This window comes from Poecilia latipinna, unplaced genomic scaffold, assembly GCF_001443285.1.
Source record: "Poecilia latipinna isolate Pla-1442-1.1 unplaced genomic scaffold, P_latipinna-1.0 Scaffold830, whole genome shotgun sequence".
In the NCBI taxonomy this organism is placed as follows: domain Eukaryota; kingdom Metazoa; phylum Chordata; class Actinopteri; order Cyprinodontiformes; family Poeciliidae; genus Poecilia; species Poecilia latipinna.
This window is the reverse complement of record NW_015113446.1, coordinates 107,980-122,030: the sequence shown is the minus strand read 5'-3', so window position 1 is coordinate 122,030 and position 14,051 is coordinate 107,980. Positions and strand designations below refer to the sequence as shown.

General features: G+C 41.7%; 1 protein-coding gene across 2 annotated transcripts; it reads left to right on the top strand.

Annotated features, from left to right (window-relative positions):
* Window positions 1–57: 57 nt before the first annotated feature.
* Window positions 58–14,043, top strand: shprh (SNF2 histone linker PHD RING helicase). 2 transcript variants are annotated; one of them, XM_015047501.1, is made up of 30 exons: window positions 58–218; window positions 951–1,553; window positions 2,628–2,757; window positions 2,861–3,079; window positions 3,266–3,344; window positions 4,125–4,275; window positions 4,366–4,465; window positions 4,564–4,823; window positions 4,915–5,556; window positions 6,250–6,501; window positions 6,574–6,652; window positions 6,732–6,895; window positions 6,977–7,233; window positions 7,374–7,495; window positions 7,674–7,762; window positions 7,933–8,025; window positions 8,130–8,237; window positions 8,676–8,818; window positions 8,895–9,068; window positions 9,769–9,831; window positions 9,913–10,138; window positions 10,307–10,444; window positions 11,243–11,344; window positions 11,446–11,517; window positions 12,201–12,389; window positions 12,463–12,555; window positions 12,649–12,735; window positions 12,813–12,991; window positions 13,449–13,529; window positions 13,608–14,043. In XM_015047501.1, exons 2-30 carry the CDS (start codon window positions 960–962, stop codon window positions 13,702–13,704), a joined length of 4,983 nt encoding a protein of 1,660 aa, XP_014902987.1. In that variant the 5' UTR covers window positions 58–218; window positions 951–959; the 3' UTR covers window positions 13,705–14,043. The 2 variants fall into 2 exon arrangements, with proteins under 2 accessions (XP_014902987.1, XP_014902988.1); XM_015047502.1 differs by having other exon boundaries at window positions 58–244.
* The last annotated feature ends 8 nt before the right edge of the window (window positions 14,044–14,051 follow it).

The window sequence follows — 14,051 nt, the reverse complement described above, 5'->3', positions numbered from 1 at the left end:
TCAGAAAAGACATTGAGGGGTTTTAGTTTCCAAAAACTGCTTTTTTCCCCCCTCAGACGTCACTTCCTGTATTTAAAAATGGCGGACATGAACGTCGCTGTGGATAATTGAACTGTGTTTTTGCTGCTTTTTCTGCTCGTTAATGAGGAGCTTCTTCATCATGAAGCGACTTTTGCTACAGTCGTAGTCAGCGGAGCAGCTTGGGGAAGGCTAAGAAGGTAAATGTTTTTAATATAATTTGCTGGTATGTCAAACGATAAATCTACAACGTTAGGTGAAAGCGCTCTCTGTACCGTTGTTTATATTAGCAGAAAGGCTTCCGTATTTCAAATCCTGAAACAGTGCCCTGTGCAGGTGGATAAACAAACTAGTTGCTGGTTTGCAGTAGGTTTTACCCTAAAATTAGAAGCTGTGTTAATGTACGTCTGTGTTTCACCTGATGTAATGGAGCCAAGTACATTACATAGGTTTTGTAATGATACAAATGCTCTTAACTGACAGGTTAAAGTAGTAAAATGACGAGAGCATCATAGTTAAAATGGTTGCTAATAACCCTTTAAAAAAGCATCTACTAGACGCAGCAAAATACAAAAGTTGCACTTGCATAAAGCATAAGAGACATTGTTGTGCAACGTTTTTTAATCATGATACTCAGTTCAAAGAAATGTAAAATATGAATAAACATTATTTACAGAGTAAGGCTCAATTCCAGCTTCTTGGCTCTCTCACTTTCTAGCTCTAGAGATTTAATTCAGGTAATATGGGACACTTCAGATTTTACTATTCTATTCTAATTTAATGTATGTCCCTTATACCCATAAATATACAGAATAAATGTTTGTATTGCCTCATAATGACACTTTATCTTGCTTTGTTTAGTTATGTGGCTCCTATTTTTGATGTGGTACAAGGTAATAAGTAATTCCTTATTAATTTTGGTCTCTGTTAAGGTTTTTACAATGAGCAGTCGAAGGAAGAGGGCCCCTCCTGTGAGGGTGGACGAAGAATCGAAGAGGAGGCTGGAATGGAACATGCTGGAGGACCGGAAGAACGAAGCCATCCAAGAGGACGACCAGACTCCGTCCTCTTCTTCCTGTCTTTCAGTCGACCCTACCGCCTGCAGCTCTTTTCTCTCCGCCGTAGAAGACATCACCGAGGAGGACGCCTGCGCTCGTTCGGTTCAGCTTTCAGATGAACTTCCCAGCACGTCCTCGGACAGCAGCGGCGCCGCCTCTGCCTCTCTGGCGGTCTCTGTGGTGCCGGCTTTAAAGCTGGGTCACGTCTGGAAGGCTCTTATCGGGGAGTTCAGCATCAGGCCGGCTTGGCTGCCGTCTGACTACGAGCACAGATCTTTTCTGGCGTACCGGACGGGCAAGCAGCTCTACCTCAGTTACAGCAGCTGTGATGAGAGCCCGGGGCCACAGTGGAGCTCTGAGGAGGACGGCTGTGCCGTGGAGTGCAGCCTCAGCAGGATCCCATTCGAGGACCTCGACTGGCTGCAGAAGAGGAGGGTGGTGCAACTCTGCCACCAGACCAAGGAGCAGGAAGTTAAGGTGCAAGTTAGGAGGTCGCTTAAACTTTTCCACATTTTGTCACGTTACAACAGAAAACTTTGTTTGGATTACATTTGACAGACCAACACAAATTGGAGCATAACTTGCTCTCTGTAAATTATTGGAACAGACTTATGTGCACCTATGAGTAATTAATCAATGAATTGCATGATAAACTTAAATGAGCTTGATAATTTCCATGGTGATGATATTTTTTTGACAGGCAGTTCTTTTCACAGAGACTTCATAATGCATCTTATTTACGGTTTGGGATGGGTGTGCTTTTTATTTCCATGTTATTTATTGATTTTGGTTGTTGTTTTGTTTTGCATACTTAAATATCTTCAAGTTCCAGTGTTAAATGTCCTTTACAAAATGAAATTATGCCATTTTGCCATTATAAATACATTACTGGAAAATGGTCTCAAAACACAACAGTATTATCATTAATCACGATAATTACTGGGACAATTTATCGTCCTGAAAAACGTGTTATTGTGACAAGCCTACTTATTGTAACATAGCAATACTATATCACAGGATTAGTGGTTGTAATATTAGGAAGACATATTTTTGCAATTAACTACAGGCATATTCACAAAATTAGATTACACACACCGATGAGGCTCGTTTGTCAGATTAAGTGTATTTTTGAAAATAACAACCTTTAAGCAATTACTAAGCATGCATTTCATTAATCCCATATTTCTGCTTTGAATATGTGTTTTTTTATGGTTTGAAGTCATATTCTAGTCTTAAATTTTGAGTGTCTATGAGCTGTAAGCAGAAAATCATCATAATTAACAGAAATGGAGGCTTGAAAACTTCTGTCTGTGTGAAATTTATTTGTATAATATGACCTGAATTTAGTTACTGAAATAAAAAAAACCTAATTTTTAATTTATTGAACATGACTGTACAGGTTTATAGTCTGTACACAGTAATGTTAATAATCCGGTATAATTAGTGATTAATTACAGATTTGTTTTCCGGATGCTTTAGAGCTAATTTAAGATATAATAATATTGTTTCCCTCATGCTGCATGAAAGCTGAGTGTTGTCTTTGTGTGACAGGTGGGAATTTACCTGCTGGAAACTGGGCTGGGGAAGCCAGAGTTCCTCAGCGAGGGAAACGCTCGGCCGAAGAAAGCGACTCAGATAATGCAGAAGCTGATGGAATATTTCTACGATTTCATCATTCCTGGTGCGCGTTTGGGCCCAGTTTGTAACGTTAGCCACTAAATGAACCCTATGCTCCTTCAGAGCCCTCTCTTAACCGTTTCTCCTTCTTTTTTATTTTGATGCAGAAGTCGTAGAGAACGAGGAGGAGGAGTGCGACACTGATCTGGAGAGGCAGAACGTGGAGGAACTCTACGATTACGTGAGGCACCAGCACCAGGAGGAGAACCAGGATGTAACATACGACGTCCAGCACAAGGTTCTGATTCCCGTCCTCAGGCCCTACCAGAGCCAGGCCGTCAACTGGATGCTGAGGAGAGAGAAATATAACATTAGTGCACCTAAAGGTACATATGATGATGATGATAGTGAAAGGTATGCATGTCCATTTCAGGGAAACTTGGGAATTTAAGTGATTACTTGAGACTATATAAAAGGTGAAAAAGACGTTTCGAGTGTTCGTAGAAAAAACCAGAGATTATGCGAGCTTTATATATTGAAGATTGTGATGTATTTTCTGCTTTTGTTTGTAGAACACTCCCTGCATTTCCTGTGGCGAGAGGTTGTGACTTTATGTGGCAAGAAGTTGTTCTATAATCCCTTTACTGGCTGGTAAGAAGAACCACTTTTTCTGAAACACGTGTAATCAATAATAAGAACAATAACAAATCTATTTATGTTCCTTGTCTTAGGTTGTATTTTAGTGCTTTCTCTTTGAGCATGTTTTTTTTTTGGTCATAGTGCTACAGTTGTTACTTAAGAAAAACAAGCCAGTAGACATTGAAACTCTGCTGAAGTTGCGCTGCCATTTTTTTCTCCCCCCCAATTAAACTCACACTGCAGCCTTAACCAGTAAAACTGGACACTTCCCTTGTAAATAAAGAAAAGTTCATGCACTGGTTTTTGGATAAATGTAACACCACCCACCAGTAGGTGGCGGTATAGCTCAACACAAATGTTATAGTTTGGATATTATATGGTGCTAAAGGAGGGTTTTACTCCTCAATGAAGCCATCTGGGTTTCACTTTCAAATCTGCTCACACAAAATAAAAATAAAACAACATTGAATGCATAAAATCATTGGATGTTTCTGCATGTGATGAGCAAAGCCACACACTTATGTCCTCCAAAGAGATTTTGTCACATCTTTGCAAGGAAATTTCAAAACGTTTTAAGCCTGACTGGTCCAGAAATGTGCATGTCTTACTAAGAAACAAAGCCGAATACCATAGGTAGTACAATTTTTGAAAAATAAACAAGATGCACGTTTTACAGCTCCTACCTAAAAGCTAGATTTTAAAGATATTGTATTAGTACCTGCAGTTTTATCTGTTTTTTTTTTCCATCCTGAAGCATATGTTTAGTTTTATCTGCGTTTCCTGTTATTTTAGCTTAATTCGAGAATTCCCGCTGGCCGGAATCGAGTGGCCCGGTGGGATCCTGGCCGATGAGATGGGGCTCGGGAAAACGGTGGAGGTTTTGGCGCTTATTCTCTTCCATACTCGTCAGAATCTGGAGCAGGAGGCCCTCACTTTGCCTGTGGTGTGAACTTCTTGCACAGTATTATCTTTTTGAACGAGACCTTTGAAAACTGCAACCCTTTTATAGCTCGTTACCTTCTGTTCACTGCAGGGAAAATCTGTGAATTACTTTGTTCCTCCTCGTCCGTTAGAAGTGAAAGCTACGTGCTACAAGCCTGAAGCTCAGCCGAAAATAAAAACGTCCCACCCAGGTGCGACACCCTCATCCGTCTCTTGACACATCTGTATGTTCAAAGTTGATCTTGCATTTTTTTAAAAAGTGGTTTTTTTGGGTGGGGGTTTTCTGCAGCTGTGCGTGTGATGTTGCTAAATGCAATAAAGGAGATGCGGACCAGCAAAGGAGCCTCTGTCAACGCTGTGTTCACCTACATCCGGGCCACTTACGGCTACGACCTCCTGAAGAACCGCAATCACATCAAGAAGACGCTCGCGAAGCTGATAAATGAAGGATTTGTCGACCGCGTAAAGGGCCGGGGTCTGGCAGGTTCTTTCAAGTTGGGGAAGAACTTCAAAGAAACAAAGAAAATCTTGTCTGCAGCGTCCAAGTTGGTAAGAATCTGCAACTTCCGTGTCAAAATTTGATGCCGTGATTAATCGGTCACTTTGATTTCTCTCCTGAATCAACGTTTGTCTTTGTTAGATCTTCAGACCAGCAGAGAGCACGCCAAGGAAGACGTTTCAAAGGCGAGCGAAGGAGAAGGCCGAGGCGGCTCTCCAGAACTCCCTCTCAGACGATCAGAGAGATCTGAGCCCCGCATCGGACCGGCGTGACACAGAGCGAAAAGAACAAAAGCAATGGGAGGAAAAAGCGAACAAGAAAGCCAATCTGGAAGATGGTGCAACGTCGACGGGTTCTGCCGCGGTATCTTTACGGCTTTCTCTGGGTAAAGTTGAGTCAGACACACAGGGGATTCCCGGGGCAGACAGAGGAGAAGAAGCCTCTGGGACGGATTCGCAGGACAAGACGGAAACTCCCACCAGAGTGTCCGTAGTCCCGTTCAACACTGCCGATTACCGCTTCGAGTGCATCTGTGGAGAGCTGGGCATTATTGACTACAAGCCGCGTGTGCAGTGTATGAACTGTCAGCTGTGGCAGCATGCAGAATGTGTGAACTATAAGGAGGAGAGCCTCACAACCACGCCCTTCTACTGCCCTCACTGCCTGGTGGCTATGAAACCAGTATCCACTGGTGCCACACTCATCATTTCGCCCAGCTCCATCTGCCACCAGTGGGTGGAGGAGATCAACCGCCACATCAGATCCTCCTCCCTGCGCGTGCTGGTGAGCGAGATTTATTTACTTTTTTTTTTAAAGCGGCTAAATAGTTCTGCAATCAATTAGCTAATCAATTGATTGGCGATTAATTGATCCATTGTCAGTTATTCTGATGATTAATTGATTAATCGGATAAAAATACTGTCACATTCTACAGAGTTTTCATTTAGCTACTTAAGCCTTTTCAATATAATATTAGGAATACAATAAAAGATGCAAAGAAACGTTCAATTAATGTTGTAAATGAAAAATGAAACATTTTCTTTTGCCTAAAATGCATTAACAAAGAATTTCTTTAGTAAATTTGAACCTGGTGAAGCTAAAACTACAACACCCGAGGAGTTTTAGATAAAACAAAGGCATTTTACAAAATGGATATATATTTTGTACAATTTTGACTAATCGCTGCTAATCACTGAATATATATTTTTTTATTTCAGCAAATGACCTTTTTTGAGGCTGTATACTCCAGTTAATGATTAATCAATTATTAAATTAGATTCATCACGATTAATCCAATTAATCGTTTCACCTCTATTTGGTTTTAAAGCCTTCTATGTCTTTCTATGTGTTGGAAATAGTTGTCATTCTGTCTTATTAAACTCCACCTTACATCTGTTTTCTCACATTTGAGTTTATTTTTTTTACAGCTCCTGCTCTTCTCTAAAATAGCTCCGTGTGTGTGTGTCCGTCTCTCAGGTGTATCAGGGCGTGAAGAAACATGGGTTCATCCAGCCTCGGATGCTCGCCGAGCAGGACGTGGTCATCACCACCTACGACGTTCTTCGCTCTGAGCTCAACTACGTCGACATCCCCCACAGCAACAGCAAGGACGGCCGACGCTTCCGCAACCAGAAGCGCTACATGGCGGTCCCCAGCCCTCTGGTGGCCGTGGAGTGGTGGCGCATCTGTCTGGACGAGGCCCAGATGGTCGAGTGTCCCACTGCCAAGGTGAGTCGAGGTCGCGCTCTTCTGTTGTTCATAAACGTGTCAATTTACGTGTGCTACTTTTCTGGCCGCCAGGCTGCAGAAATGGCTCTACGTCTTGCCTCCGTCAACCGTTGGTGCGTCAGCGGCACTCCCGTCCAACGAGGCCTCGAAGGTAAAGTTGTCGATGGAAAACCGTCGACCTGAGTCCATTGAATCTCTCCGCTCCCCACTGAACTCGTCGTGTTTTGTAGATCTGTACGGCCTGACGCTTTTTCTCGGAGTGGATCCATACTGGGTGAAGTACTGGTGGGACCAGCTGCTTTATCGCCCCTATCGCCGCGGAAACACAGAACCTCTGTACAATGTGATTGCTCAGATATTGTGGCGGTCGGCTAAAAAGGACGTCATCGATCAGGTAGGGTTTTTAAGAGCCCCGCGCCGACTTTTCAGACAATTTCACCGAAACTAAATGCATTATTTATTCTTCCCTCTTCAGATTCAGATCCCCCCTCAGACAGAGGAAGTGCACTGGCTTCATTTTTCTCCTGTTGAGGGCCATTTCTACCATCGCCAGCACGAGGTCTGCTCCCAGGATGCTCTGGTCAAACTCAGGAAAATCTCCGACTGGAGCCTGAAACTGGGCAGCCTGGACCGCCGCACCGTCAACACCATTCTGTACCCGCTACTGAGGCTGCGCCAGGCCTGCTGCCACCCGCAGGCCGTGAGGGGGGAGTTCCTGCCTCTGCAGAAAAGGTTTTCTTTTAGCACCCACTAATTACTAACCCTGCTAGACTAGGCAGAGTCAACCAGGAAGCTAATAGGGCGCATTTGTGTTTATTTTAAGCTCACCAAGTCTGCGTAGGCGAGATTTAAGCGCGTTTCTCTTCTTTCAGCACCATGACAATGGAGGAGCTCCTCAAGTCCTTGCAGAAGAAATGTCGAGTGGAGTGTGAAGAAGCTCACAGACAGCTGGTGTGCGCACTCAACGGCTTAGCTGGAATTCACATCATCCGAGGTATAAAACGCCCGCCCGCTTTGCTCCCGTTTCCCATGGGAAGAAGTTCAAAACAAAACACGATCTCATCTTTGTTGCGTTTTGTACGGATATGTGAGGTTATTCCTACAGTCTCATCTCATTACCTCAAATTGCAGCAAGAGTCACTCAGGACAACTGCTTCTTTTGTCACCTGCAGGCGAGTTTGTGGAGGCCGCAGAGATGTATAGAGAAGTTCTTCGCTCATCAGAGGAGCACAAAGGCCGGCTGAAAACTGATTCATTACAGGTGTGTGGGATCATTGTTGATTATTTTTCAACACTACATTGACGTTTGTGGTTGAGGGTGGCAAACGTAGAAAAATTCAAGGGGTTATAAATGTAGGAAGTCATGCTCTTCTCCGGTTTTGTCCAGACATAAGAGTTTAATATTATTCTTTCACCATTAATGCAAACCAGCGACTTCACGCCACTCACAACCTAATGGAGCTGCTCAATGCAAAGCATCGTGGGATTCCTCCAACACTCAGAGATGACCGACTCGGTGAAGAGGTACGCAGCGCAGATTTGTTACGAAAACAAGTGTAGTGTTTTAGATATAAACATCGTTGGAGGTCTGTTCCAAATTCGTTTCCTTTTAAAATATTTGTCTGCAGGCTGAGCAGCTGCGGCAGCATTACATGACCAAATACGACTCGGAGGTGGCCGACGCCCACCAGGCTCTGCAGCCGGTGCTACAGAACATCAAAGAGCTGAAGCGCAAAGTGAGAAATGGCACATATTCTTTCAAAAACATTCAAACATTCGTTGTTGCTGTCAGATTTATTATTTTTACGCTACAGAAATAGATGAATTTTTCAATAATTATCTGAACAAGATGAGCAGTTACAACAGAAGTATTTATTATTGTTTTATTGCTTTTTCTGTTACTTGTATTTTCTTGTATTTCTAGTTTTTGAACATGACAAATAAACTTGAGTAAACAAACTGCAACATCAATAGAGGCAAAATAAAAAAATATAAAATGAAAGAAAATTTACTCAAAATTAGTCCTGAGATTTTGGGCAGATATGTTCCATTGCTTTCATGTTGCTGTTAATTAAGAATCCAATAGTGTAATTAAAATAATTACCTCACTATTTTCTGAGATAATTTGAAAAAGATAAGCTTCCAATCAGACAGATTTACTTTTTAATCTCCAGGTGAACTTGAACTCCCCCTGGTGGTTGGAAGTCGTCCAGGTGTCAACTCGCTGTTCCACCGATGAAGATCTGGTGTCTCGTGTGAAGAATGAGCTAACTTCCAGCTACAAGCAGCAGGCCAACAAACTCTCCATGGCAGACAAGTAAAACGCCTCTGCTTAGCTTCCACTGTTAGCAATCACGCTAATAACAACTAAAAACATGCTGGGTTCCCTGCAGGTTCCGTGACGCTTGTGGTCTGCAGTTCCTTCTCACCACACAAATGCAAGATCTAATGAAGTCACAAAAGACGGTCCGAGACGCAGTGAAGAGTCTTGAGGGCCCAGCTTCTAAGGAAGTGATTGAAGAGGCCACCATTTGCCACCTTAGGCCAATGCGACTGCCTCTCAATAAGTAAGTTACCGATACCAGTACTCTGGGTCATCATCACATTATACATGATGCTCTACAATATGTACAATATGTAGTTGTATGAGCGACCCCTCTTAAAGCTTTTATAACTAACATGTGTTTTACATATTTGTTAAAACTGTGACTGTGTCATGACAGCAGAGCACGAGACAGATAAAATGTGGAAAAAAATGTTATCTCCTCCATGTGGTTCTACTGCCATTGTGAGAAATACACCGCTTGGCCAGAAACAACCAATCAGATCCAGGAGGAGAGTCAGTTATGCTTGGATACGTGCTGCTCACACCTTCCACCCTTCCTCTCTGCTACCCTACAGCTAGCTCCTCTCAAATTACTAAGGCTAGTTAGCATGGCCACTGATGACGGTGGATATGCAATTTTTTATAAGAATGTGCCATTAGCACATTTAGCACCATGTACATGAGCATGATTGACAGTGCCAAGACCCTCCTCCTGGCTCTGATTGGTTGTTTTTGACTGAGCTGTGTATTTCTGCAGATGGCAGTGGGACCACAGGGGAGCTTGATACATATATATATATTTTGTTTGTTTTCCACAGATCATCTGCCTCATCAGGACATAGTGACAGTTTTAACAAATATAAAAAAAATATTGCTTATAAAAGTTGCATAAATCAGCTTTAAAAGTCATGAACTACACCTCATCTCTTTTTATGTCACAGCTGTGTGTTTTGTAAAGCCGACGAGCTTTTCACTGATTATGAATCCAAGTTGTTTGCTCACACGTAAGTAAGCAGGCACCTTGAGTTTTCCAACTCGTATTGAAATTGAACACCCGAAGTGATAGAAACAAAATCCGTCGTCAGGGTGAAAGGCCAGACGGCCATCTTTGAAGAGATGATCGAGGATGAAGAAGGCCTGATGGACGACCGCCTCCCCACCACCAGTCGCGGTCTGTGGGCGGCGAGCGAGACGGAGCGCACTCTGAAAGCCATCCTGTCGTTCGCCAAAGCTAAGCGCATGGACCCAGAGCTGGTGGAGGAGGGCAACACGTTCATGGAGCTGTTTGAGAACTGGAAGAAGGAGTATAAGGTAAGTGGGCTTCTCTTATATTTTGGAATTGAGGAAGAAAGTTTCCTGTCTGCTTTAGGAAAAATGTCAAATTACAAAAGGTCAAAGAGATTTTTATATTTGTCTGTAACTTGTTACACAGCTGTACTTTTGCAAGTTAAAAAGAAGATTCATTTGGTGTTATTCCAGGTGTTGCATGAGTACTGGATGGTGCTGCGCAATCACGTGTCGGCCATTGACGAGTTGGGCATGGCGACTGAACGGCTGCGTGTTCGTCTGCCTGACGAGCCGAAGCCCAAACTGCTACACATTATAGAACCACATGAAGTAAGTAAACAGAGTGATGCAATCTGTCACTAATCAGATGTTTAAACCCGTCTTATCAAAGTAGGACTGTACTATATGACTGAAAAACATATCATGATATAATAGTTTCATATCAGTCAATATCGATAATTACTGATTAGTTTTTTGTTTTAAATATTTGCAATGCTGACAATCTAGTGCCATGACCTTTCCTGTTTTATCCACAGTTTTTACTCTGTCATTATTTTATTTTTAAGCAGTCATAACAAATTTTGCTGGATGATAAATTGTCTCAGAAGTTATTGTAATAAACAGTAATGCTGTTTTACACAATTTTAAGTTATATAATGGTATATATGTATGTGGGTATTTTTATTTAACTAGGAAGAAAATCTAACTGAGTTAAAAATTATTGCGCCACGAAAGCAAAACCTGAAACTGCTGCTTCGCATGTTACTCCACAGGTTGTTGCTAGGTAACCAAAGAGCAAGTGAGTTAGTTGATGAGGCTCACTTTGCTTAGCTAATCTTGAGAGGTTAAAGTCTTTTCTCTGCCTACATCACCCAGAATTCTGTGCGGTTCTGAACGCAGTGAAATGATTGAATATTCTATCAGACATATTATCTATTGATTGATGACGTGTCTGTTGCATTGTTATTGATTTATTGTCCAGCCCTACATTAAAAGGTAAAGTACGTTTATCTAGTTTTGACCCTTGTGCTCGCTGACTTTAATTATGAAACATTTTCACTGATAGTCTGTCGCTTTTGTTGCTTTTCTATCTTTTTTGCCCTCTGCTCTCCATGGTTTTGCCGTCAGGTGGAGCAGAACAGGGTGAAGCTCCTGAACGATCAAGCTGTGGCCAAGTCTCAACTCCAAAAGAAGCTTGGACAGTTTCTGTATCTAACCAATCTGGAAAAGGTACGTTTATAATTGTTAGCAGCATTTCGTTGTATCTTTTGGAGTAATTATGAAACATTTAATGTAGTCTGACTCCATGTTCCATGAATTTTGTATCCAAGTCACAGGACAAGTCAACTGGTGGGCTGAACCCAGAGCCATGCCCCATCTGTGCTCGTCCTCTGGGGCAGGAGGTGAGTGTTTTATATTAAATATATTAAAAGAATGAAAGAACAAGGCTCAACTTTTAAGCAATATTCTCATAAATATCAATTTAAAACAATTTTGCTTTTGGATGCTTATTGATAAGCTTGTCAAAATAAGCAATAGATCATGATAAATTTGAATGATAAATTAAAATGAGTTCAATATTTTCCATTTGTATGAGTTGGCGTTTTTCTCTTTTCATACCAAAAATTACCAAAAATTGGACAAAAGTCATCAGTCTGGTGCTTTGGTCTCAACCAGCCCTAGTTTTATTTACAGACTTCATGATTCATATTATTTGCCGTTTCTTTTCTTTTCTTTATTTTGAATATTTAAAATGTCTTGCATTTCCTGTGTTAAATGTTCACGAGAATTTAAAGTTTATTGATCTTTGACAATGTCTGGCATTATCATGCTATATGACCATTATATCACATGAAAATGGTCTCAAAAATAACTTCTGGGACAATTTATTGTCCAGTAAAATGTGTGTGACAGGCCTACTAATTGCTTTTGAATTTTTTATAACATCTAACATTTGACATTTAATCAAATTTACCACAATCTCACTGCTATTATGCTGTTCTCTGGGAGCAGCGAGTCAAAAATAACCTCAATCAGGTTGCAAACTGTGAACTACTTACTTTCCACCGTTATTTCCTCCTTATAGTGGGCCGTGTTGACTTGCGGCCACTGCTTCTGTAACGAGTGCATTGCCATCATCGTGGAGCAGTACAGTGTGGGCTCAAGGCGGCGAGCCATCAAGTGTGCCATTTGCAGACAGACCACTTCCCACACAGAAATCTCCTATGTGTTCACTACCCAGTCTTCCAGCCACGACCAGGACATACCAGTCAAGGTTGATCGACAATTGCATTTTAAACATGTTAAGTTTTGGACTTTTTGTTAACAGCTGTAATTGTTTTGTGCAGGGCAGCCACTCTACCAAAGTGGAGGCGGTTGTGAGAACACTAAAGCAGATCCAGATGAACAATCCCGGAGCCAAATGTCTCGTCTTTTCAACGGTAAATGAAGCATTTCTGCTGCGAAGGACTGTGGTTTGTTGTGATATTGAGCTTGGATGTGATCTGGATTGTTTCCTCGTGTCTTGCAAACAGTGGCAGAGTGTCCTGGACATCATCGCCAAGGCCTTGTTGGACAATAACCTGGAGTTTTCACAAATCAATGGAATTCATAAGTTCCAGGTTTGGCTTTAAACATTTCACAGAAATCATAGCAAACCATCTAGATCACTGATATTTTTTTTCTTGTGTGTTTTCAGGAGAATCTTAGTTCTTTCAAATACGATGAAAAGATCAATATTCTCCTCCTCCCACTCCACACTGGCTCCAATGGGCTGAATATCATCGAAGCAACACACGTGTTGCTGGTCGAACCAATCCTCAACCCAGCTCACGAACTCCAGGCTATAGGGAGGGTGCACCGGATTGGCCAAACAAAGTAAGCGACAGGAATCTAACTTGAGTTCCCACAAGTAAAGATGTAATGAGGGGTAATGTTTCCCATTTTCAAAGCTTTCTTATACAGACTCAAATGATCACTTTATGACAATTACAAATTCACAATCTTACATCAAGCACACATACAGAACTTTTCATTGATGTCTTTTGTATATTTAACTTTAAGCTTTTAGTTTAAACTTCACAGTACTCTGCAAAAATGCGCTTCCCCTTTAAATGGTTTTACAATCTGTGTTGCCTAGACCACAAACGTCAGTGCATTTTATAGGGATTTTTATCTGATGAATCAGACAAAGTAGTACATCATTGTGGACGACTTTGGCTGAATTAAATGTGTTTAATTATCTCTTTGACCTATCATATAAACACATGGAAGTTTGTGGTTGGCACATGACAAAATGTGGGAAAATGTAACATTGGTGTTCTCTGTCCAACAGGCCGACATTTGTACACAGATTCCTGATCAAATCCACTATCGAGGAGCGAATGCAAGCGATGCTGAAGACGGCAGAAAAGAGGTGGTTTTCAAAACACCATCATTGGTATATGTACTATTAATTTAAATACTAACAGAATGTGTTTTGCTTTAATTGTAGTCACACCAGCACAGCCATGAAGCATTCGGAGGCTGCCGTTCTGACGGTGGCTGACCTGGCCGATCTTTTTACGGAGGACACCGAACCTCTGGAGTGAATCCGAACAGACTCTGTACCCAGTGGCAATGGAAGTACTATGATTTTGCACATTCCTTTTTATATACATATGTAAGCAACTTACGAAATGCATTTCCAAGAATATATTGTTGTTGTTTTTTTAAGCAAATCACTGACAACAAGCAATGTATTTAAAGCCACATTTTAATGTAAGTCAGTTCTCGTTCTAACAGACTCAGCTGTTTATATTCACTCTCGGTTGTAACGTTTGACTAGACTGTACAGCATCATGCGCTACTCTGAATCTCACTGTACGGCCACAATAAAACCTCATTCAGGTGAAGCTACCACAAGCGGTAAATAAAAGTGTGTCAGTGAAACAATGTT

Bases quoted from the DNA above. Each gene is read 5' to 3' on its own strand.
- shprh (XM_015047501.1), top strand. From the start codon at position 960: ATGAGCAGTCGAAGGAAGAGGGCCCCTCCTGTGAGGGTGGACGAAGAA. The intron at 3,080-3,265 runs GTACATATGATG...TTTTGTTTGTAG, and splicing joins TAACATTAGTGCACCTAAAG to AACACTCCCTGCATTTCCTG. The intron at 7,496-7,673 runs GTATAAAACGCC...TGTCACCTGCAG, and splicing joins TGGAATTCACATCATCCGAG to GCGAGTTTGTGGAGGCCGCA.